The sequence below is a fragment of the Andrena cerasifolii genome, chromosome 14, assembly GCF_050908995.1.
Source record: "Andrena cerasifolii isolate SP2316 chromosome 14, iyAndCera1_principal, whole genome shotgun sequence".
Lineage (NCBI taxonomy): Eukaryota > Metazoa > Arthropoda > Insecta > Hymenoptera > Andrenidae > Andrena > Andrena cerasifolii.
Window position 1 is genome coordinate 3,704,284 of NC_135131.1, and position 26,666 is coordinate 3,730,949.

At 41.1% G+C, this 26,666-nt stretch overlaps 1 protein-coding gene across 11 annotated transcripts in view; it reads left to right on the forward strand.

Moving 5' to 3' along the window:
- Cask (peripheral plasma membrane protein CASK) overlaps positions 1–26,666 on the forward strand; it is a 250,585-nt gene that overhangs the window by 213,673 nt on the left and 10,246 nt on the right. For 4 of the 11 annotated variants that reach the window (XR_013087042.1, XM_076826255.1, XM_076826262.1 and 1 more), the window contains 4 exons: positions 435–509; positions 15,169–15,198; positions 20,692–20,929; positions 26,387–26,443. Coding sequence is in view for 10 of the 11 variants with exons in the window: in XM_076826255.1 (XP_076682370.1) it covers positions 435–509; positions 15,169–15,198; positions 20,692–20,929; positions 26,387–26,443 (400 nt within the window). In the remaining variant the exon portion in view is untranslated. The remainder of the gene's footprint in view (positions 1–434; positions 510–15,168; positions 15,199–20,691; positions 20,930–26,386; positions 26,444–26,666) is intronic. The other 7 variants (XM_076826263.1, XM_076826264.1, XM_076826256.1 and 4 more) reach the window with 6 other exon arrangements.

A 26,666-nucleotide genomic window follows, 5' to 3' on the forward strand; every position in this document is an offset into this window, starting at 1 on the left:
GACCATCAGTTCGGAGCCGCTTTGTGACATATATCTACGTATATTTGCTTAATTTTTATAATGGTTTTTAAAGCTTTACAATATGCCAAAATCAAGTGCTAAACCGCAATTTAATCGGCTGATTAGTTTCTCTACAATTGGCATCAGAAAATTACCTACTTTTTCGATCCGTCACAGTAGTCTACCCCCTTTAGGGGTTAGACCACCTTGGCCAGGTCCAGAGGCACCTTGACAAAACTACTTAGAAATAAATAGCCAAAGATGTGGAATTTCCTGATCTGGTGGTCTAACCCCAATAACTCATATTCGTGGATTTATGTGTACGCGATTGCAGCAGATAAAACAAAACACCTTCGAACGACTAAACCTTCTCAGACTGAAATATTGTAAATCGAGGCCCTGCGCATCGTTAACGACGTTGCTTTCTGTTGCAGCGCGAAGCACGAGGATCAGTGACCTTCAAAATCGTGCCGTCTTACAGGAGCGCACCACCACCCTGTGAGGTACAAGTAAGCCCTAAAACCGAAACCCTATCCCAGCCTCCCGCTACAGTAAATAAATCCACACAGGCGACAGTGTCTACGAGCACTGGCTCCGGCACTGTTGCAAGTAAGCCCGGGAAACCAGTGAAAACCTCTTCGGCTACGACGAGCAAGGAGAAGAGTAAGTCTAAGCCTTCTAAAAACAAGAGCGCTTCCTCTTCCACCGAGAGCACGCCCAGGCGACGGCTCAACCCGTTATCGGCTCTTAGGTCGCGTAAATCTTAAGTTGATATCGATAAGTCGCTGATAGGTCTTCATAGTTTTATCGGTACCAGTTCAAGTAGACATTAACATTGATTCACTGGGTAGGATCCTTCTGCCTTCGGACAGTTATAAAGAATCTCCACCAGTAACGTGTTGCTAGGTAATTATATCAGTGTTATACTTTGATTAGCCTGTCCATTTCAGCTTCTTTGGAATGCAATTTTAAGTTCCTTGCAGATATTAATAGGAAAGTTCGATCTCAGAGGTGTTAATAGCTTTTTGACGATCTTCTTGCCAGTTTTGTTGGAGTTTACTATTAAGTGGTAACTATTTAAGGAGTTGTAGCAAATGGAAATAAGGATTATGGACGTTCGCTAATTATTATCGAGTGCAACGCGAAATTCTAGAGAGGTGTGTTGCATGAATTTATAGAGTTGTGTTTGTTATGCTTGACTTGATTACATCAGGAAAGTAGGTATATAATCGAAGGGTATTTAATAAACACGCAGATCTTGGACGTTTCCGCGAAGATAACAGTTACTAAAATATTCGGTTGTGAGAAGTGTATGTAGTGTTATTTTCTCATCTCAAGTTTTTTGTTCAGGCTCGGCTGATTATGTTTCAAATTGTAATTTATTTAAAATTGCATGCTGAAAAGTGACCTAGTGCCAATTTACCTTTGTTACTTTGAATATTTTGCGCCACGTAGATATCTACGCATTAAAACCGATGACGTGCGAAAAAGTAACTGAATAATGAAATGCTTTAAAAATTTCCTTGTTAGAATTCGTGATTTAGAAAATGAATTTTGAATACCTGCTGCATGCACGCGTTTAATTTTGCAGAAGTAAAAAACATATTTATTCCATGTACTCAATTTAGTTTTTCGTGCTTTCTCATTATGCTATTCGATGCAAGCAACTCTATATTAATCATACATTAATCGATATTGAATTCTAAAGTTTAACGCTCATTCCTCGTTGCTTCTTCTTTTATAAAAATACATACGGGTCGAATCTGTAACCTCCTCCTTTTTGAAGTCGGTTAATAAATACGATTCTTTCCATTGAATCTGATAAATAATACCACTGGTCGCGGTTCGATGCATGTTCAGGTCTGACTTTACCATTTAATAGCCATACAGAATGGTAAATGTATAATTTACCGACACTGCTAGTCACATTATTAATTCTGACATAGAAAACACTGTGATCTATAAATCAGCTGCGACGCCAGCAGCGTATGTAGGTATACCTAGCCAGCCTTAGATACCCGCGAGTATGCAACGTAATTTAATAATTCAGTGTAAGGAAAAGTTAGAGTGGCCTCGAAATATTCTTCAGACTTCCACTTAGGAACGAAAATTATCACCGCTGGGTGTACACCTCTGTTAATATTGATACTTCCCTGTCTGTAGGAACATTACACTCATTTAAGTGTCCTTTTCCTCGGCCAATAACAATGCCTAAGATCTATCCAATCTACCCTAGAATGCATTAGACGCTAGCAATTATCAGCCTCCTAATACTCAGCTAATTTACATATTTATATCCTATAACTTGAGATTAAACAAGCAACTGCAATGAAACTTCTAGAAATGCTTCCTTAACAAGCCACTTCTGAGGAACCACATCCTCAGACTCTTGCGTCACTTACGTCATAAACAATGTATTAGTAAAGAAATTGTACGAAGGCTTTAATGTTATTCAAACAGTCTTTTATGCAAAAGCAAAGCGCAGCACGTTCACTTGATGGCTTGTAGGATGTCAGGTACCTGCGCTAGATTTCTCACGATACTCTAGGATCCTTCACGCGCTTAATCTGCACTTTGGTAATCGAGTACGGTACGGAATGGAATTAGATTTGAACTTTGGAAGTTCTCTTAATAGTTCGTAATTTATACATACATAGTTGCACGCAAAGTTCCGCAGAAGGCTTAACGGGACGATTCACGCAGTGGCTTACCGTGTACTTTGTGCACAGGGGCGTCTGTGTTTTGACTCACCCCGGAATACATCCCCGGTTAAACAATTAGATAGCGTCTTCATAGTGTCAATAGTGTAGCCTGTTAGCGCCAGCTCCCGAGCCCGAATTTAACATCGAACTTCCGATTGTAAAATCTCACGCTGCCATCGCCCGAACTCTCGGCTGGATCGAACTCGAACTTCGCGTTTGGAATTCACAAGTTCCCACACGATTGTTTGCGCGAGGGCCGAAGATTAATTTAAGGATTAGATTCCAGTGGTGCTATTACTGAAATAATTGCTGTCTATAATGTTATCAACTGATTTCACCAGTTACCATCGTATATTGCCTTGCGATTAATCGATACATTTTGTGCTTGAAACCTTTCCCCAATTCTATAGCTCGCTAAAATTCAGGAGATTGTGCGAATTTTTCGAAGTTGCGAAACTTTATGTAGGGTTCTTCAGATAACATACTCAGAAGCTTGATCAAAAAATTCTACAAGGCTACTCTAAACGTATTCTGATTGTAATTAAACAGTAGGCTAAAGAGTTCTTAAATTGTCGCCTTGTATATAGCACTATTGCATGTTACATACAATGTTGAAAGTTTGATAAGTAGAATGTACAATGCTTGCAAACAAAACTTTCTATACAGGAATTAAATTCTAACTATAATATTAACATATAGGGGAGACTGTAGGAATTAAGTTAATGGAACTTCGTCAGATATACCTAACATACAACTCTCGTCTGTCGTTTAATTTAGAACTCTAGAAGTTCCCTTTTATTGGGAAAATAATTCTACTAGTAAATTGTGTACAAACTGCTACCACATGGTACTGTGTTTAGTGAAGAAAAGGTTTGTTACATATGTTACAAGAGGTATTATAACGTTCTCCTCTTCTTGGTAGTGGGCCCTGATACTGTCCTCACAAAATCTGCCACCTATTGAAGGAGATTAGTGTATTATATACTCGAATGCTAAAGAATTGTGGAAGACACATTTAGAAATCTTTACTCGATTTACAAGAGGCGTAATACTTCCCCCCTGGCTCTAATCTCTAGACAACCAGTCAGCTTCTAGCTTTCAGGGAAATGTTAGGCCGAGACCTAGGTAATTTCTGACATTTTTGCATATTTATTCATTCGTATTATAAGACCATAGGCTCTGGAAAATTGACGAGGTCGACTTTTTGTGAAAGTCGTGTAACGGGGGTGTGAAACATTGTTTAAGGACTGTTTAAGGGACTGAAAAGAGGGTAAGTCCTTTTAGAAATCTTCTTCCGTCCAGAATGTTGGGTAGTGACATAAAATAGGCGACACATTCGCTTCAAGCACACAGGATGTAGTAATATTAGAAATATAATTCCTGAAGATTTAAATGCTATGATTGGGAAATGTTGCATTCTCGTGAAAAAGATCCTCGGTCCGTGCAGACTTCTTATGTTCTCGTATTTTTGGTAGCAATCTCGTCGTAGTTGAACGGTGTACATAGGCAGCAACCAATACGAAAGAAATATCAATCAGAAATTACTTACGGCTCCACCGCAGGTTTCGTTGGCATTGAGACCCCCACAGGCTCTTAGTATCCCGTAAACATGGTAGAATGAAACGAATAAATGTGAATTTCATGAATGGATAAGTATTAAGAGATGATGAAACTTTATCGAATTTCGATGTGTTGGAGATTGAATTGCTAAAAGAAGCGAAACTGGGTCGACGCAGTCGCTTTATGCAAACGGTTGCTCTTCAATTTCGATGTCTCGAAAGACGGTGCTACCGCAATTTACTTTCTTAAGGCGTTCGAAAGATTAAACGTCAATTTGAATCGTAAGCATCAGCTTTCAGACCTACAGTATGGGTCTCTTGCATCATATAAGTACAACTTCTCTTTGTACATAATTGTAGTTGAGTTTTCAAGTGGCACTTGGTAATAACTGTTTTTATTAACTATTCAAATTTGCCCACCGGTGAAATAATATTTCGCGCGATACATATGATGATTCTGAAAAATGTTTTCCCGAAGGAATTTGGCGTCTGCTTCGAAATTGAATTTTAAGTTTTATTACCTACACTTGACATGCTAATTTAGACATCAGATTAGTGTCATTTCTTGCCAAAAACACTTTGAATGGATCCTCTGTCCATGTGTGGACTAAAATGGGCAAAGTTTTCGTTCAAATAAAACTTTTAGATAACGAATAGAAACTAAACTCACTTTTGTCCATCATTTGTTCATAACTTTACTCAGTCTACCCCTTTAAATAACAAATAAAAATAAAGTGTCTTTTAGTTCTCTTCTTATTCAAAGTTTTTATTTACACAAACAGCGTGTGAAGATGACCACTCATGAAACCAATTTCAAAATTCGTAAGTTCCTTCGTTGAGAAAGTGACATTAATACCCCCTTAACTATAAAATGCATGTCTAATACCTAACGCGCTTTTCTGCCCACCACAAATCCAGTAAAATCGTGCACATAGGATGTAGATCAAGATGCAGACCCTTGAAATTAAGAAAGTCAGGATTTATTCGAACTGTTTCTGCCTTACAAATGAGTGTTTCAATATAGTAGTATAGCTAGGCCGGTTCTAACCCAAATTTGAGTTTTGAAGGAGGGGAAATCCAAAGTCGGATTTGAAGCTTTTCGAAATTATCTACCAAGCGTCTATCGTACCACTTTGAACGTGTATTGAACATCTATCGTACCACTCTGAACTTGTATTGAACATCTATCGTACCAGTCTGAACGTGTATTGAACGTTTATCGTACCACTCTGAACGTGTATTGAACAGATAGATATTCGAAATTAACTATCAAACGTCTATCGTACCACTTTGAACGTGTATTGAACATCTATCGTACCACTCTGAACGTGTATTGAACGTCTATCGTACCACTCTGAACGTGTATTGAACAGATAGATGTTCAATACATGTTCAGAGTGGTACGATAGACGTTCACTACACGTTCAGAGTGGTACGATAGACGTTCGATAGATAATTTCGAAAATTTTCAAATCCATATTTGGGTTGCCCCCTCCCTCAAAACTCAAATTTGGGTTATAACCGGCCGAGCTATACTACTCAATATCTTGCTAACGAACTCTGAAGAGAACGCGGCGTGAGTTTAACGCTCCCCTTCGTCATACTAAATGCCGCGTCCGGCAGCACAGGGGCAAGCTTCCGTTCAGTGATATCCACCTGTATTTCGATGCGTATCCGATGTTCAATTAAGCGAAGCCGATGGAAGATGGTTTTCACGTGTTTCCCGGGCATGTACATTCAGAGTTTGCACATCTACGCATACACATTGATCACGAGATACTACATTCCTTGAGCAAACACGAGCAGAAATTCAAACCGATTTTTTAATCAAAACTCGCGGACTTATGTACCGTTTCACGTACCGAAGAGAGAGCTGTGGAGCAGAAGGAGAAATTCAATAAACTTATCGATATTCGATGGTGGAAGAAAAAGGTCTGTTTGGATGTGAAACGCTATTTAGTTCTCCTCTCTACGCGGCTTGAAACGGTAACTGTAGCGCGCGAAAATACCAAAGTTACTCACTCTTTTCAGCTTAATAGAGATGTTATTTCAGAGTGCATATATATACACACATTGGTGTTACACGAACTATTGCCCCGTGAGATTCATTTTTACGAACATGCGGAAAAGTAACTTGCTTTTTTTCGACAATGCTCTGCAATTCTCGACGATCGCGTCGGTGCTAAGTAAAGATTTTGCAGTTGCGAATTTCCGGTAGTATTCTCGTTTTCTAATCGATAACCTTGCGATTGCTGATCTAGAAAGTGTGGATGAACGTTTATCTGATGAGATCGTACCACGAAATTACAACCTGCGGTTCGCGATGTCGATACCGATCCTCGCGCGTAGGAATGCTGCTCGGTTTGAGTTAGCAAACTTCTTAAATGACAGTCATCTCTATCTGCGATACAGTCCAATGGAAATTCGGCGCGCTACTTACATCTTGCAAAACTTTACAACGCACAAAAAATCGACACACAAATCCACAGTGTATCCCATCCTCTCTTTCGCTTCAAGTATACGGTAAATATATATATATTTACATCGAGTATATTTTCGTCGTTTAACGTCTTTACCTCGAGCAGCCATGGGAAAAGATAATCTTGGGATAAAAAGATATTTAACGCAAAGATAATCTTCTCCCGCTTTTTTAGTGTTTCGCCAGAACATGTCGGTGCTGGGTTAACGCTTTAGACACAGCTTTTAGAAGAAACCATTATTAATAACTGTTTACTAACGATTAATCATGTGGCTTATTTATTTAAATTATTTTCCTAATCGTTTAATGCATTTTTCACAAAGTTTCTGTTAAATTTTCTTGTCTTTATCCTCGAATGAATGTTTCATTCGTATTTCAAGCTCCAGAAATGTCGAAACACAGAGACGTGAAAATTATTTAATGGAATAACTATTTCGAATAATACCCAGCATCGCATAACACGTTGGCTTGCAAGCTATTCCGTGTTAAAGCGCACGCCTAAGTGTCTCATAGTTATTTTCAAATTCTTCTGGAGCCTGCAGTATTTGTTGGCGATTCTGAGATATAATCTGCGCAAAATTGCCAGCTGTCGAGCTGGAATAATAGCGAGGGGATTAAATGTTGCGTTCAATTTATTTAAAAATAATATTAAGAATATTCGTTTGCGAGTTGAAAACGCGTGTATTCCAATCAAACGTTGGGATATTATGACTGCTTATCAGTTTAATAAATAATATCGATCATCCGCAGAGCGAAAATTACTTTTAATCGAACGATATTGTTATTGCCGAAGTGCTTGAATTTTTCCCAGTTTGAAGCATCCACTTTTGAAATATGAAAACATTTTACAAATATCAGCGAAACGGGATTTAAATTTATCTGTCAATTTTCAGTATTATATCTTGCCGAAACATTTCACTAATTCTAAGAATTCTATTTCACTTTATAAATACACTGAATTTGAATTCTGCACAGATTAGACCCCGATACTATAAACAAATGCAGTCTCGAAGAAAAAAAATACCATGATGTCAAGTGACGTGTGATTTAACAATAGAACACTTATACCAGCAAGTAGTCGATCAAATTCTCCACTCAGAATAAGTGAAAGTTGTAAAACAAAATTTGTTTTAAACATTCAGCCTCGTTTTCGACGAAACTGGCTTCGAAAATTCGTTAGGTCACGTGCTCAACAATGGCACTTCAATGGTCCCCCATGCAGTCCATCGCATTTCGACGGAGCACATCAGATTATGCTTATCAAAATAATTCAACACATCTTCACGTGCCACTGATGTAATAATACTTTGCTAACTACTGTACTGTTTAAAACGCCCCCTTCCTGAACACACAGGAATCGAGTTCCCCTCGAAACAGTTCGCCACTGATCAAAGTATCCAACCCCCGGCAAGTAAAAATGCGTTGAACTACTTTCAGAGCCACGTCACTTTGATTATCCCATCGTGACGTAACAATAGCCCGTACGAAGGAGCACAAAACCGTGCCAATTTCTAAATCAGCTTCCTCGAAAACTACAGGCCAGTCGATACAACTTTTCGTCATACTTCTGACTTATCGCGCCTCCAAGAATTTCCCAGACCAATCCCCCTTTTAATTGCACAGCGGAATTGGGTCGCATCCATCGCAAATATACACACACACACACATGCAGAAATAATGGAAATACAGTTGTACACGTGGGCAGATCCGCGCGGTTTAACTCGTTGGCTGCCACCGAATCGGTGAGACGACGATTCACGGAGATCGTGGCAGCGGCGGGGATAGCCGGCGCGAGCGTGCTCGAGGATTTCGAATCGGTGCGACTCCCCGAGCCACTCCGCGAGCTTATCCCACTCGGGCGAGTGAGTCGCGTGAAACGCGGCGAAACGACGAGGCGAGGCAAACAGCCGCTGCTAGAGGATAATTAAGTGCGGCCGCGTGTTCCGTACCTGCGAGGTCCAAAGAAGACAGACAAAAAGAAGGCAGAGTTCAGTAGTCGAGCGGTGTAACAAAACGCTTTGGTCGGCGCTTTCGAGTCCACGGCGCGTTTGCATGCCACTCTCTTTTACCCCCTTTCTGTATCTCTCTCGATCTCTCTATCTGTCTATCTCTCTGTCACTCTCACTCTCTTTCTACCTAAATATACGAAACAGTGTCTCATTTCACTCGACCACCCTAAGCACTCCTATTTCTACTGGCTACTTGGTCGGCGATTCGAAATCGCGACTGGACACACTATCTGTTACTTTCAGTGTCGAACATTTTTTGGATTTTGACGAACGGTGATTTTGAAGGGTTGAAGGAAGTCGCGAGGGGTCCGCTGGCGGGATCGCGGCAGCGAAACTTGCGTTGCCAGACGTCCCACGTATTCTTTCAATCGTGGGAATGCAGAATCGCTGAATGCACGTCTGTGATTCTTGCAGTGACTTTATTTTCGAGCACTCGGCAGAATCCAGTTAAATGGGACATTTGTATCTCTCTCCCCGTTATTCTTTAAGTGTTTCTTTATCTTTCTCTTCCTGACTGTTTCTCTCTTTTCTATTTCTCTCTTGCCCCCTTTGTTTCTATTATTTCGTAACGTCGGGTTGGTTCACCTTGTACTGATAGACAGTAATATTGCGATCAAATTGCGTAAGGAATGCACCTTTCATTACAACATATGTTGGAATGTTGTTTGTTGTTTTTTGTCGTAAAGAAGCTTTTGTTACACCCCTCATTATACCCTCACCTGCATGAAGGATATCTTTGCAATTGTTGAAGCTTTCCTCTCTGACCGATATACATATACTAGTTCTCTTGCATTGTGGTTTTGGTCACTGCATACGTATTGCGCGACCTCCCTCTGGGTCGGGACCCGTGGACAATTTCGGGCCTTCTGATCATACTCATCTCCTGCACGACGAGACGCATATTCGAATCGGTGACTGAATCGACATTTCGAGGGGGAGGATATTTTTCTTTGCTTTTATTGGTAACAGTGGCGGACTGGCCAGCGTGCCAGCTGACCCGATGGCAAGTGGGCCCTGTGGGTCCCTTTGAACGTCTGGCAATATATTAAAAATGTTGATGATTTTTCAGTTTTTAATAGCTTGAAAATACAATAGAAGTTCCAATATTATTTCTGTAATCAACTAGAATTAACATTGTATTACTATATTAATAAAAAAAAGATTAATAAAATCATTTTTCGAGGATACATTTATTTCAGAAATATTTTAATTCTACTTCTTCGCCACTTGTGTATTTTTTGACAATTATATTTACTTCTTAAAAATTAAATTGTGGGAGGACTCCCTTTGTCTCCCAGCAACCAATATTTCTGGACCCAGTCCGCCACTGATTAGTAATGTACTTGGAGATGATTATCGAGTGACACTTAATTGCAGGTCTATGTTTTACGGAGTAAGTCTAAATCATAAGTGAACTTGAATCGTCCAGGCTCTGTTTTCCAAGTTCTAAGTGAGTCACAAAAAATGGCACTTCAGTTATTTTAAAAGTGCGATATTTGAATGAATAAATAGGAAAAGAATGCCTTAACAAATGTTCACTTAATACTTTGCTTGAGATATTTCTTAAAGTATCGACGTACAATCGTGAATCATTCTGTATAAATAATAGAAGATTTAATTTCAATAGCCACTTTTGTGCCTTCATCTGAGACGTACATCCTTTATCAGGGACGAATTTTATACAAATGTTTAAGCAAACATTTCGCATCACAGCGTATTCATTGATCGCGAATAAAACAGTTTCGACGAGCTTCGAACAAATGGCGGCGAGCAATTGCATCTGCGATCAGAAGCATCGTACAATGCAACTGATTTGGATGCTGTCGCGAGCCTTTCAATAGCGCGATTTAATTTGCTCTGACTAAAGGGTGATCAAGCATCGTAGGTGTGCCCCCTGTTTAGTAAAAAATCGTGCAACGTGATCGCGCATCCTCAACACGAGCGGATTCCCTTCCAAAGTAAGCAACGAATGTCACTGAATCTGCAAAAATTTCTGAACATGCAGCTGAGGGTAGCAAGGTACGATGAAATCTTACGTTCTCTGTCTGCACTGATTAAGTTTCGCAAGCCTACACGTTATTATGATACGTTCTCAGGGAGTTCCACCAGTCGTTTCTCGCGTGGACGCAACAACGACGACCGCTGTAACAAATGATTGTAATGTAAACGTTCTACTTCCCTCGTACCTGAAACACAGACGTCAATCGTTCACGTGATACGTAACCGAAAAACAGTCGAGGAATATTCGACAACCGTGACGCTTAGATCTCGATCGACTGTCCCGTTTCATTTTCAATTTCAATTCGCCAAAGGAAGAAATGGATGTAACACTAGAATTTCAGTAACTTGCGAATTCTGATACTTTTCCCAAGCTCCGCTGTTTTAGGAGCGTGATATCAAGAGAGCTCGAGAATTCGATACGGATGTAAGTTAATTCTTGCTTTTGGCCAGTCTTCAGTTCTCGAGGGTAAAAGCTACTGCGGTATTTTTTTACAGCTATAAGGAATATGAGAAAAATTGCTGGAGCAATAATTTTGTAATAGATAATGCTAGAGGTACACTAAGATATATTGTCTATAAAATTTTATAATTCAAGCTTGTAGGTGGTGTATTATAGTTATGTTTATTGTCATTACGAAAGTTTGTGGATCGACTGTTTTCTTTAATTCGTTATAACTTGGACGGTAAAGCGTGGACAACGTAACACATATATTTAATTACTCCAGAAACAACGGCATAAGGAGTTACAAATTTCAGTTTCAAGAACTGAGAGATTAATCTAAAAAGAATCAGAATTTTCGACTTACCGAACTTGCCAACCCCCCATCAGATCGACTCAGCTTGAAATCCCAGTTTCGTTTCGTATAAATGTGAGGTTTACGTCTCGGTTTGTACATAGTTTATACTTGTACATAGCTTTATGCCGTTTCAACTTTTGATTTAAAGCGATTTTACGCCCCGTTTCATTATGCAGTACGTACGCCAGCCGCGGCAAAGTGAGACCGTGACACCATGAGACTATCTCCAATCTCTCTTTCTCAGCACGTGTTCCCCAGTGTTTACATGTGTACAGACAGCTTAATCGATTTATTAGATTTTATAAGGCGTTGGAAACTGTGTTGAAGAGAAGTATATACGAATGTTACACGAAGTTCAAAGGTTTATCGATTATTATATGTGTAAGTAGAAGTGCTAATGTAATGGATTCTGGTATGTACGATTAATCTCACCTGACCCATGATAATTCTACTACGCTGCTTCGACAATAGTAAACGGAGGAGCACAAAACAGGCATAAATCAACTAATAAACCTGAGACTATATTCTGACCTGAAATTATGTTGCACATCAAATTGGAGACGTACTAAACGAATCTGGCTAAAATTTGGTAAAATTTCGAGCCAACTAGAACACGGAATCGAAGGTCGATGAAATCATTCACCTACGACTCAAAAGCGTAAGTGGATGTGGTAAGTACTATGGCAAGTACGACGAGTGAAAGATGAAAGACACGTCGGTCGATTCCACTCGTGGAGTTACTGATCATCCCTGTTTTGTGTGGCGAAACGCATACACCGTTCACACTTTGCCAAGCCGCGCTTCTCAAACGATCACAACGGCGACCTAGATTTTTACGAACCGTAAGACGACCCGTGCACACTCGCTTGTGATATACGCTTAAGTTCTCGCCCTCCCTCCCCCCAACTCCCAGTGATACGTCATCGGTGGACATCCTTGGCTGTCATGGAGGGGCCGTAGTGTCCCGCGGAGCTTCGGCCAGCGGACGCCCCGTGTAAAGATAAGGAACAAATTGTACCACGCTGTATCTGGGAAACGATCTGTCTCTGTTACCGTTATAGTGTTGCACGCGAAAGCAGAAGCGTCGCCGGCGGATGACAAAAAAAAAAAAAAAAACGAGCAGCGGTGTTATTGTGGCGGTGCATTGTACGAAGATATAATAAAGCACGAACAGCTGGAACACCATGATTCGTCGCACGTCACCTCCAACGTGATTTTTCTTCTCTCTCTGTTTGTCATAGAGATAGCGGACAACCGTTCTATGGCCTCCGATTTCTCGTTTACGCACGTACATGTACCCGACATACGATCTACTCATGTTGCTCCTCTGCACCGACCAACGTCCACGTACTCCTTAGTTTACGGCAGCCGTTTTCTAAAACGCGATCCGACGTCTGGCTCCAGACAGATTACTAAGCGGCGGTATTCTTTATTGCTCTTTACTCGCCTTTGTTGGCCTCCGATCGTCACGCGATTGGTTACCGATTTTTTCCTTTCTCGTTTCATTTCCGATTGATCAATCGACTGGATGCCCCAGTGGCGCAACATTTACAGTCCCGTGCCGTAAACTTGTCGAGAATCGTTCGTTGTCCCCAGCACACGGTGATCCTTTATGAAGTACCAATCCCCACACACGTTATTGTAACATGCGCGAACCAATTAGGTAACTTTTACGTGTCTGTGTTGTTTTGGCCCGCTGTCCCCGATCATCGTGTCAGCATCACTACCTACTTAGTCGACGAGTATGCGCAGCTTCGACCCTTGTATGGGGACGACTCGAGGGGACGCATCGCGGAAATTCAGACGGGACCGTGATCGGTGACGAGAGTCGACGATTCACCTGGCTTTGGGAATAGAGAGTGCTGCAAACGTCACAGACTCTCGTCTTACATCGTTGTAACTTACTTCGTATAAACGGTGAAAATGGCCCCAAGCAGCACTGTCTTCAACAAACTTGTACTTGCAGCACTTTCACGACTCGCCGTTCCCAACGTCACCGATAGAATCCCTTGGCGGATCGAGATGATTTCTCGACGCCATTTGATATTTGCTTGGACGCCACGCGTCCTTTCTTGCCTGCGCACTTGCGAGATGCAGGGCCAGAATATTGTCACCGTAACAGGGAACCTTCTGGTCCGACACTCGGGGGTAGAGTGCAGTCCCGAATGGAAATCGAGCAGAGAACTCAGCAGCGTCAGCAGCAGTCAGTCCACCAGACGAGTTGTCGATAGTGCAGTACCTGCTATGTCACTGTGTAGAAATTTTCGTGTCTTCCTTGGTCCCGACTGTCCGTCTACTTGCCCGCCACCGCCGATCCGTACCTCTCTCCCGTCCACTTGTCTGCCTCTCTCTCTAGCTCTTTTTAAAGTAGAACGTAACTTCCGATGCACGCGGGAAGCGATTCGACCATCATATCCATGCACTGTCCTTCGAGGCGTTGTTTAAAAGCCCGGGCGAAGCAACTCGCAGCGAGTTTTCTGGAACAGTGCGGCTTGAACTCCTGACGCTAGCCCCTGCCTCAATAGCTCCACGTGGACCAGTTCCATATGTATCGATCCTTCCACGACGTAACGTCCCCATTGATTTGTAAGCATCGGTACGATCGGTACGTAGACGAAGGTGGAATCTCACTATGAAACTGGTCTTCAGAAATTGTCGACCCTCCATGTTTTGTCTGTCTATTAATGCTTCACCATCACTCACCTACACACACCGGCCGTTTAATGTCTCCTTTTCTCTTCTATAGAAGTATTGTCTATATGTGGATGGTAGCGATTGTTTTGTTAGACACCTTTGTACAGTCCCCGAACCATGGGTATGCGAGATGATCATGTGACAGGCCGCATTGTAACGATAAAGTTCTCTCGCGGGGGATCCGCCGAAAGTGGGCGTAACTTGCCGCCCGATGTCGTACGCTCCGAACGTGAGTAAACTGTGACGTTGCTCGACGCTTGTGAAGAAGGATATCGCTCGATCGTTCTTGGAAAATCGATTCTGAATGTCCCAATCTCATCATCCCCGCATCCCCCCTCCCGACCAATTTGAACAGTTGGCGGAGCCTTGCGCCGAGCTTTTGCATCTACATTGCGTGTCCAAGTTTTTGCACCGTTGTTTTTTTTTTTGTGACGAATCCAGACGCTCTTGCATCCACGTACCCATTCTGGACACTCGACGCGTACGCAATCGATGTTTCCTGCGAAGCGACGGGGCGCGTCGTATCTTTGGTTCTCCATTTCGCAGCTTGGCGATGTTCTTTAGCTGTCGCGAAGCCACGGGCTCGATTACTTTCGCACGAATCGGCTTCGTTGCGGGCACGATCCATTACGGCTCGGCGAGCCCGAGAGGGGAGCTAGAAAGGAAGCTGCATGTGTCACGACAATCCGCGCCCGTGAATCTCGGAAGCGTTGACGCGCGCGCTGCGTGCTCGCGCGCGGGACAACCCAACGTAGGTGTTCTTTATCGTTGATTTGTATCAAAGAAAGGAAAGGGAAAGGACGAGAAAAAAAAACCGAGAAAAGAGAAAAGAGAAAAGAACATAGAATTCGAACATTCGCCTGAGATCAAGTTGATGAACATGTTAATTAATCGATCTTCCTTTTTTCTGTTTCTTCAACGCTCTAGTTGTTCAGGATTAAGCCTCTGCCAGTGTTAGTAAGTACCGCCACTTGATCTGGTGTGATTGGACTGCTGTAGTTAGAAGGCTATGCGTTTATCATACATCTACCCATCTACATTACGTTTCAACACACGCATATTGTGTACCGTCTGCATTGTGAGTCTGAGTAAACTGGCCCTTAACACCAGAGACCGGTGTTCAGAGACTAAAACGGTGCTACGTACTACCGCCCACGCTAGGGTGGCCCCTGTTTATACGTGTCGAAATTTTTATTTTGTATTTCTTTGCTCTCATCCCCTAGAACGGTGCCATTTGATAAAAAAATAGTCCCTGAAAAAGATTATTGCAATCGGACAACAGGAAAGGGTGCCGACCAGGCCTTAAAGTTTAGAATTCATCAATGGTTTGAATTTGAAGAATTTCTCAAAAATGGTAAGCCCTATCGAAATTTTGTTGAAATAATATTAAAAGCAGCATTTAATTTTCTACAATTACTGTATATATAATTTTTTCGTGCTTCCAACCGTTTATTAGATAATCACGTTTGAATATAGAGAGGTCCGCAGTTCGCGGGTCTCACCTGTACGGCGTGACGAGCGGTCCTCTCTATATTCAAACGTGATTATCTAAAAAACGGTTGGAAGCACGAAAAAATTATATATACAGTAATTGTAGAAAATTAAATGCTGCTTTTAATATTATTTCAACAAATTTTCGATAGGGCTTACCATTTTTGAGAAATTCTTCAAATTCAAACCATTGATGAATTCTAAACTTTAAGGCCTGGTCGGCACCCTTTCCTGTTGTCCGAGTGCAATAATCTTTTTCAAGGAGTGTTGTTTTATGAAATGGAACCGTATTAGGGGGTGAAAGCAAAAGAAATCGCGGGTTGAAAATAAGGGTCACCCTAGCTCACAAGCCAACAGTTAACTTTCCTATAATCCATTGCAGACATGGGTGTCCGCAGGGGGTGGGGCATGCGGGACAGTTGCCCTCCTGGCTTGAGAAAAAATCACTTATTCTTAAAAACTAATCTTTATTAACCCTTCGTGATCACACTTTCTTATGACCACAAATTGGTCCCATGTGGTTCCCTGCACCGCGGCGTCATTTTCGTATTTTTTAATCTTTTAACTTTTCAGTGATAATTATACATTCGTAATACTCATACAATCATGCTCTAATAATCATTTTCTAGAAATATAAATTTTGATACGATGATTGTTATTCAAGAAGGGCGATTTTTTTTTGCGATAAGTGTCCTTTGGAAGTCATAAAGGCGCGACATTGGAACTCGAAAATTGCTCTTGGGGTGCGAAACACCCCGCGTGACCACGAAGGGTAACTTTGTACCAAAAAAGTGAATATTTTTAAATTTTTAATTAAATTGGCGCTACGAAATGGCTTCAATGAACTTTCTTTACCGCCACTCTTTCTCAAACTTAGCCCTCCTCCTTTGGAGAAAAGTCTACGGGCGCCCATGATTGCAGTGCTTGATTCTCTGCGATCTCCTTAACCATCATTGTCACGCGTGTGCTGGAGAATTGTGTTTAACCACTAACAGTGCAGTCAACAATAATTGCACGTAGACACAGTATGCAGTATTGAACGAATCCCTCGATCTACTACTTGTCTTTGAGAAACACTTACCACCAATCCCTGCGTGCAATATTGAATTTGAATATCGAATTACCTCGAAGAAGCTACTTCCTCCCCAAAAAATGTCTGAAATTTACTCAGACTCATGCTGCACGATCATTCGACCACCACCCCACACACCATCGCAGAAAAAGTAGGCCTCCACTTGATTGTCATCCCGTTTCCCGCGTTTTCCTTCACTTTGCTCGCCTGGCATCCTGTCGGGCATCTAGATACCATTCAGAACCCGATACGTATCGATATGTGTTGCGTCTGAGAAAGGCCCTCTAAGAAAGCGCAACTCTCGTTTCATCCATCTTTGACACTTAGTGTGCTAAAGGGGTCAGAGTCCTTCTTTTACTGCCGATGCAACGAGATGGTGGGCTACGATGCTCGCGGCGTACTCTTTAATCAGTAATCACCAGGAAACATGTTATGTGCGAGCTTCGTAGTCAGTATAATCGGGACAAAGTCAACTAGCTGCTGCAAATCACTTTCCCAACTGCGAGTAACGCCAGCTGCGACTTGTACTCTTATGCCACGCCAGCTTGCTTCTCTATTCGAGAGAGAGAGAGGGACAGTGGGTCCGCGAATTTGCACGAAGCGATCGAAGGTGGCGCGCCCGAGTATGTAAACGAAGTGGCGGGGATGGCCTGTCGACGGCCTTCAGTGGCCAGTTGATTTTGTTCCGACCATAGGAGACGTAGATGACTGCGGAACTATCAAATTATCACGTTAGATTTAGCATAGAGACTAGGCCTGCGCGAATATATCAGTCTCCCGATCTTCGATTGATTGTATCTTCTTATACTTAACGCTTAATCAACACTTTGCTTCCAACGACTCTTACCATTCCTCTGATTAACTGTACAGTGTGTGACCCGCTGGTGAGAAAGTCCTTCTGAGCTTTGAAATAGAAGAAGGAAATATTTTATATCTTCCATTAATATGTACAACTTTTCTTTAAATCGAAGAATGTTAATTCGCGATTTTACCCTATGCACTGACATTTAATAAATACAGCGAATGAGAAATAATTTCCCAGTGAATTGTTTAGAAATTATTTATAACTAGACCATACACCTCCAACGGTCCATCAACAGTATCTTTTCGGAATATAATAATTAAATTTAAATCGGCCAAAACCAAATAGACTTTCTCACCAACCCATACCTAAGTAAATTGATCGAATTAGCGCTTATACCATTTAGATGCTTTTTACCCTCCCACCTCTTCCAACCACCCTCCCCTTCCCCCAAGAACAGAAACACTGTCTACGTTCAATATCCACGGCGAACGTTACGTTGCTACTATAAATCTGTTGCAATTTATAGTTGATTTGCGTCCGATCGAGGCAAGCACAAGAATGTCGAGAGCAGTATTCGTGCAGAGCTGGGTCTCGCAGAACACGAACTTTTATCCATCACATCACGCCCCTCTAAATCCATTAAGAACCATCGTCAACTCGTTTACTACTGCAAGTGATACGCGCGCAACTCCGATGGCACTATTTACAGTCACCGTGCATCATTTACTCTACTCCTTCCATACGCCGTTTCTTATTCGCACATTTACGTAGAGCCCGATTGCATAATCTGCATATCGCGCATTCTTTCCAAAGCGTGTACGTGTTTGCGTATGTGCGTGCGTGTACGTGTGTGTCAGTGTACTGTGCAGCATCCAGTGCTTCAGCTTATCATCAATGACTAAAACGAAGTACGAGGAGCTGTCGAACCGCTCGTGTCTGTAAATGTATCGCTAGACGAACGATCGTTGCACCGATCTTCATTACGACCCCCAGACGGGATCGTGTCACTTTCGTTCTACAGTGCGATCGAACTCTCCGATCTCTGTACATGTAAAAATCCGCGGTGACTAAAGGGAACTTTGGGAACCAGCGATTCAGAATACTCAGATGCTCTTTCTTTTCCCTTTTTTTTTTTTGTTCTTCTTGTCGCCCAGCTCGTTCGAACTGCGAGCTGATCAAACTAACGCTTTACGAATGGAGACTCAATCGTGCCTTTCGATGACTGAACGAACGGAAGCGAAATTTCGCAGAGATCATTGCCTTTTAGATTGTCACGAGTCACGCGAAGTCATCGTAATATTTATTGTTTTACACTGTACCGCGGAATGTTGATATATTTTACGGAGAAGAGCGTGCCTCGCTGTGCTGGCTTTATCTGGCACCATTTAAAATGAATTATAAGATGTGCACTGACAATATATTCTGTGAGCAAAGGTACATGCGAACGTTCATTTTGAAGCTGTCCCCTTTAAAGACTATCAATCATATTAACGTGCGTCGGTTGAATTTATTAAAGTTGATAATTCGTGTCCGCGGTAGGGTTGAAATATTAAGCAAAGAATTTATGCAAAGTATGAAGTGGCATTTTGGAATTATTCTGGAATTATTCCACCCTAGCATTGCAGCATATTTTACGGAAGGGAATAAAAAGCGAAGTTCACTATATACCGATCCTAGTTTCAATGTGTTTGTTGGTATATGTACGGGGTATATTTAAAACTGATGGACGCCGCTTTCGGGAATGAATCTACACCTCTGGATCAGTGGACATTTCTTTGTTTATTACATTGAGAATCAATGTTAAAGTTTTCTTTACACCAACGTGTTCTGCTCAACGAGAAGACACAAAGTCGAAAAGGAACCATATGCCACAAATCCATCGTTTCGACGCAAAAAATTGTTAAAGTTTATCTACACAAAAATTAGAGTGCATAGAGCCGCTTCTTTCGAACTCTTTTTCCTTTCAAAGAGTGAACATCAAGGAGTTGCCTTTGCGGCAAGTTTTTTTTTACAAATGTCCACCGATCCAGAGGTGTAAATTCTCCTCTGCAAGCGGTGTCCACCACTTTTTATACACCCTGTACATGAAACTACTTCTGGTAGCATTTGTTGTTTTTAACGAAGAAATGTGGACTTGAACACGAAGCTGACTTGTGACGAAATTTTATAACAATTAGAAGCAGACAGAGAAGTGCATAATGCAAAATTAAAACTAACGATTGCTTGTTTCGAAGTTCATACGCTTACTGTTTCTCCTCACAGAATATAGTGACAAAGCGAAGACCTTGATGTACATTTATACGTTACGATCTTTTTAAAATTACTTGTAAAATAAACATGTCCTCTTTCGTAAAGTGTTTTACCGACATACCGACGGTGTGGCTAATTCGTACTACGCTTCGATCGCTGGTTACAGAAAAACGATAGGCGAAGTTCAAGTACGAAGCATCTCTCTCGCATTACACTTATTTGCTGCCGAAACGGTCGCGCTATCAAAGAGCAAGCAAGGAGCAGATGGAATGTATTCTACAGACATAATTCTCTTACAAGATCTTTCCTGTTCTTACCCCTTCGTTTAAATAAGAGTATATTTAACGCTGCTCTGTGCAAGAACTGTCGCCAGCGCTTAGATATGTGGCATTTCCCGCTTCTTTTCGCAGCGATTCAATTCATTTGCAACAGCTAGCCTAGCTAACGTAAGTAGCATCAACAGCGATCGATACTATCGTAGAACGAACGTTCCACCCATATTTTAGGGCCACGAGTAATTACCATTAATGTGATTCTCTATTAACCTAAATGGTTTCGGTGATCCGAGTGAGAAATTACGAAAGTCTCCCTCGAGCCCAGCTGGCGGTATCACCAAACCAATTGTCTGCACTGTTAACGTCCTGAATTCTTCTTTTTTTTTCCCCTCTTCTTCCCAGACCCGTTTGTCGCATACCACTTTTAAGTACCACTAACGAGAAATATTCGATGCCATTTCCACCGATCTCATACAAAACCACTGATATTAGCTGCCACACGACCACGCGCTTAAGTGTGCGCGAGAGGCTACAGCTCGATATTTCTGCATCAACAGATTTTCGTTCGAGCGCAATTTGACTATGACCCGTTGGAGGACGAGTTGATACCTTGCGCGCAAGCTGGGATCGCGTTTAAAACCGGCGACATCCTGCAGATCATTAGCAAGGACGACCATTACTGGTGGCAGGCGCAGAAGGACAACGCGGCCGGTTCCGCGGGCTTGATACCTTCGCCTGAGCTTCAAGAGCGACGTATCGCTTACATGGCGATGGAGAAGAACAAGCAAGAACAAGGTAAAAACAGCTACACGTATATCCCTCGTCGATTCCATTTCTCTTTAATTACTCTCGTTGACACGAAGGAAAGTGATTTAAGGGCGTGATAAATCGAAATTGTACAATGCAAGCTTTTCGAAAGGAGGCGTTATTTGCGAGATTAAGGGGTTACGTCACCCTGAGACGCTCGAAACTGGACGAATTTTTTTTTACAGATACTATGAGGTTGAATATTATTTCTTTACTTCTTATGTGTAGAGCATGTATTAGTGCACATATTGTATAAATATTGTACAAAAATATTTACAAATGGCTGAGTTATTTGTTGCCCCGCGAAACTTCTCCGTGTGAGCAGTGTATCACATTATGACGTCCAGGTTCATCTGAAATGAAAAACATGATGGTGTTCCTTAATGAAATACCTACAATGTAGTGTATGGATTTGAGAAAAAAACTTATTGCACAAATGAGACCATGGTGAAGAAAATTATTCGTTTTTTACCGGACAAAACGATAATAACATTAAGAATACGAGTACCAAGTTTGAACTCAATCGGACAACAAATAACTCGGCCATTTTTTAATATTTTTGTATAGTATTTATGCCGTATATGCACTAATACCTGCTCTATACATAAGAAGTAAAGAAATAATTTTCAACCTCATAGTATCTGTAAAAAAATTCATGTAGTTTCGAGTGTCTCTGCGTGGCGGACCTTCCAGACAAAACGCTTGAAAAAAGTTGATCTTTATGTATTTTTTACAGGAAGAGGTTATAACATATTGGAAAAAATGTTTTTGGCATTTATTGATACACTCGTTAGGGTACCAAAAAAAATTTTTGTTACGTGTTTTCGGTCTTGATGCATTTTCTAGGTGGCGCTTAGTGCACCACTGCTAAAAAGAGAAGCCTAAACGGTATCCATGAAATTTACTCACAGGCTCGTCCAAAATTAAAAATCCAAAGAGTTTTGCAGAATTTATATCAATGGCTGTCGCAGTGTCCGTTGTTGCGGTAAAAAAATACGAAAACTACGACGATCGGTGCACATTTGAACGTAGTGCTAAAAAGCGGGTAATTTTGCGGATAAATGTGCAGATAAAAAAAAAACTTGTGTTCCAAAAAATTATGTTTTAGGATCCTGCGATAGCTATGTCAATAATGAATCAAATGCCTCAAGGTTTTTTTGAATCGGTCCAGTAGGTCTTCTGAAATCGTGGTTACCGTTTCGAAATATCGTGTCCGGAGTTTGAGTTGGTTATGAGACTGTAAAATCTATACCGTTACGAATTTTGGTGTGAAACTTTCACCAGGGTATTCTCCGGATGTTATACTACAAAAATATATATATAAAAAATTGATTTTCTGGAAAATTTTAACCAGAGGGTCCCCTTAAGTCACGTTCACGATTGTGGTAGAAATATCGAGCAACTTCGTTGCAGAATTTTGAATTAATCGAAATGCAGGATAATCTTTTAGGTTGGAGAGTTCAGTTTTCAGGAAATGGACTGGAAAGTCACCTTAAGCCACGTTCCTACGAGTGCAAGGACTTTTGTTTTACGTGAGACACTAATGTAGCTGGTATTTTGGATATATTCACGTCATTTCTGTCTTTCAGTATTTCTTTGAAACCAGTGCCATATATTCGAAATACCAGTTTTGAGCCACGGAAATATCTCGAGCGAAGAACCTTAACGCGCGACCCGGAACATAAGATGCCTCTTGAGTGTTCACTGGTTTGAATAACGGTCCTTTTTAAGTATTTCTGAAACATGCGTTGCGCATGTAGGAACGTGGCTTTACAGCCATATTCGTGCTTACAATAGTGTCTTATAATACACCTCGTTGCATAACGCCAGAGAAGTCGCTTTAAATATCATCGAAAATATACCATTTTCTCTAAAGCCACCAGGAATAACGATAACATTCAGTTCTCATATTTTAAAGCAAAATATTATGAGCTTCTTTTTTGCAACATAGAAGGTGTGTTTGTTGAGCGCAAACTCCCAGTTTTTCTCAAATGCACCGTGCCAGACGTGGTTCCTAGAAAGGCAAACTACTCTCTAATCTAAAATCTAAAGCACGAGGAAAGGCTTTTGTCGGTGTCCCTAGTAGTTTCCCAGAAAATAGCGTGTAACACTTTATGCAGTCGACTCTGTATTATAGCATTACTTTGCGCTTAACTATTTACGCGACGAGGTTGCATTACGAGAGTTTCTTGCAGCCGTGTGTACAGAACTGAAAACTCAACTCCACTTCGCTGGAAAGCATTCTCTTCTGCTTTCGCGAATGATGTTTACGATAGTTATAGCGATATCGGGATTTCTCTGTCAGAATTCTCTGGCAGAGCCCTGTCATTGAGGAGGACGATATGGATTATGGATTCATTTTCGATACGGAGTAGAGTAGTAGAAATATTTCACACAGTGACACGTTTATGGTCGCATTTCCTGCAGTTTTAATCGAGTGTCATTGGTGCCCAGTCACTTCGCTTTCGAGAATATTAAAACCGCACCGACGATGACGAACGGCGCAGTTAATTTTCGCGGATGTATTTTATACCGGAATAGAATTTTCGATCTTATCCGTAGCACAACATCGAACGAGTTCAGGGTAATCATAGGTTCCAGCAGATCGCATTCTATCTGATAATCAGATCGAACAATGAAATTTCCGCGGCGTTTTACCATCGCCTTACCGATCCATTATCAAGCCTGTCACGTTTGATTATCTCGAATGATCTCCACTACTCTCGCTACTGCCATGAAACGAATGTGCTGGTGAATATGATGTCATGTGTGTGTTGTTAAATAGCTGTGCGCAGGTTTTCGATGGAGCATGTAGTATCGTTCGATGTCAGCCACCTTTACCACGCGGTGTACATACAAGGGACGTACGAAGTTCGTTCTGTTTTTTTCTTTTCAAAAGGGACGAGCCATTACGAAAATTGAACTTTTAGCCACCGTGCGCGCAATCATTGATAATCAAATGGCGATCCTTAATCGAACGAGCTGCGATTAAGAATCAGCGTAATCACGTTTCGTGGGACTACAGTCATAAACCGGGTTTGGATCTTTTGTTCATTCCTTTTCTATTCATTCATGTGAATTCCTGTTGGTTTCTTTGCGCCAGAGTTGGGCATTATCTAAATAACGTATCAAATAAAAGATACTTTATCTTTATTCGACGAGTGAAGAATACAATTTTTATCTTTCATTCGAACCCAATTTTTTTTATTTAAAATAAATTTTTGCCCATCTCTGATTTGCGCGCGAGTCCTTTATCTTACACTTGCACTATCGACCACGAGTTTCAGATTATCTTTACTTAATTTAATACTTAGTGTAGAAATAACGGGTACGTGTTTAATAGTTGGTGGTTTTCATAGAACTTAGAGGTTTTATTTCTAATATAAGAAAAGAGAAATAATCCCCATTAATTTCAATTAGATTCGGTACTGAAATATAAAAATATGTTATTCGTTATATTTATTATCAACATAGGAACCAGGAGAAGTCTTTTAAGCCTCAACCCTCCACCCTCTTCAACTCCACGCGGACAACTACCTTCATCCTTCTTCCACGCACGTAAAACGTCACTATTCCTTTTTGCAGGCCTCGACGCCCTTCTTTGCACACGTCTAATAAGATTTCCTTCGTCCTTCTGGCGCTAGCCAGTCACCCTATTCATCGAACACCAATGAAAAGCCTGCTCACCGTCGTCCATTCACAGGTTCCTTCAACTCCGCGCGGAAAGCTTCCTTCATCCTTTCTGCACGCATGTAAAATTTCGTTGGTTCTACTTGCACTCGTGTACGACTCCGTTCTTCCTTCTTGCGCGCACCTATGACTTTGACCGTCTTGTTGTTAACACTATTCGGTTGTTTACACCTTTTTGTGACCTCGGTCTATCGAGCACCGGCAAAAGAACAGGCGTCTTTTGTACACGAGCCTAAGACATCGTTCCCCTTTTTCGGGACTTGTTCACACTTTCTTTCCCTCGGTCTGTTTAGCACCGGCAGAACAAAAAACAGTCACGGTGCGAGCTGACTTTAGCCTTTACTCCTCCGCAGCAATCACAGGGCGAAGGGAACTTTAGCAACTGCTTTGCAAATAGGGTCATTTTTATGATTGTTTCTCCTCTATAAAGAAATGTTATATTTAAACATCAAGATAGATACTTTGTTGTTTATAAATTAAGCTGTATTCACTTTAACAAGAAATTACATATCTTAAGAAACAGTGCCATAGCAGCTTCTTCATAATTACAGCATCAAGCTGTATATCTTGGTTTTTAAATATGATGTTCCTTTATACGAAAAAAAAATCATAAGAGTGACCCTGTTTTCCTACCTGTCAAGAGTGTGTATGTAACCCTTAAGGAGGGCTTCTCGTGTAACAGCCCCCGAAATTTATGATTTTTTTTAAAAAGCTATTGTTAATATTGCTTTAAACTCTTTTGGGATATAAGGAGGCATTTTTAAACTTGTAGAATTTTTTTTATGTCGATCCTTTTTATTATTTATTAATTATTGTGGATTCTTGTTAACCTCTTCGACGATATTGGCGTCAGGTGCACCTGTCACAGTCATCTGGTAGCAAAAAGAAGAAAAATTTCTTAAAGTTAAATAATTTACGCTGGTACTGGACCTAAAATTTTAATTTTAGTTTTTATTAATAATACTTTTTCGTCGATATAAAGAATAATATGAAAAATTTGACTAAAAACCTACTTTTTCTTTAAACGCTACAACTCTTTCAATTTTTCATTTCTTTTCTTTAAAGTGGACCAATCTCAGCGTAAACTATCTAACTTTAAGAAGCTTCTATTTTTTTGCAATCAGAGGACTGTGATAGGTGCTACACATCTCGCCAGCAGGAGTTACATCATCGAAGAGTTGGCCAAGACTCCATAATAATTAATAAATAATAAGAATAATTTTCTGCGAGTTTAAAGATGCCTCATTATATCCCAAAAGAGTTTAATCCAATATGACCAACAGTTTTTAAAAAAAAAATCTTAAATCAGTTACCTTTGGGGCTGTTAGACGAGAATCCCCTTTAATGCTTTCCAAAAGCTAATCAGTGGTAAAGAAGATGATCTGAGACTGGTGGTCTACAGTGTATAACAATATGCTTGTATAACTCAGTTACATGAAGGTTATAAGTCATTATTATCGAGGATCGACGTCAACACCCCTTTCATAAAACGCACCAGTTGATATAAAATCGCGGTACAGTTATGAAAGATGAATACTTTCAAGGCAGACTAAAAACACGGATTTCAAAGGCAATGAGTTTTCAGTAGAGATTAAATGTCGTCGGAGCGTTGTTAAATTTAAGGTAGAAAGAACCGTTACGTTTGGGGATACAGGGTGAGATGGAGATGGAAAGGTAGTAAAACGGGGTTGATAGTTGGGAGATAAATGATTGGCTGCAGTGATACACCTGTTGTTGTGTGTTGTGCGGGGCTAGATGCTGAAGGAGAAGGAGGATGTTCTTCTCACACCGAAGGCTGCGACGGTTCGACAGGTATGACTCTGCCTTCAGGTAGACAATGCGTAGAGTCACGTAGAACCGTGTAGTCCGCATGAAGTAAGAAATACTCGTTCCGTGCTTCCAATGCACGCCTTAATTTACAGAACGGGAGTTGGAAGGAACGCTTTATTACCGTAGAAACTATCGCAGGAACGACTTGGTGCCATTGTCGAAAGAAATACGAGAGAGCCTCGTGCACCCCCCGCGGAGAAACGAA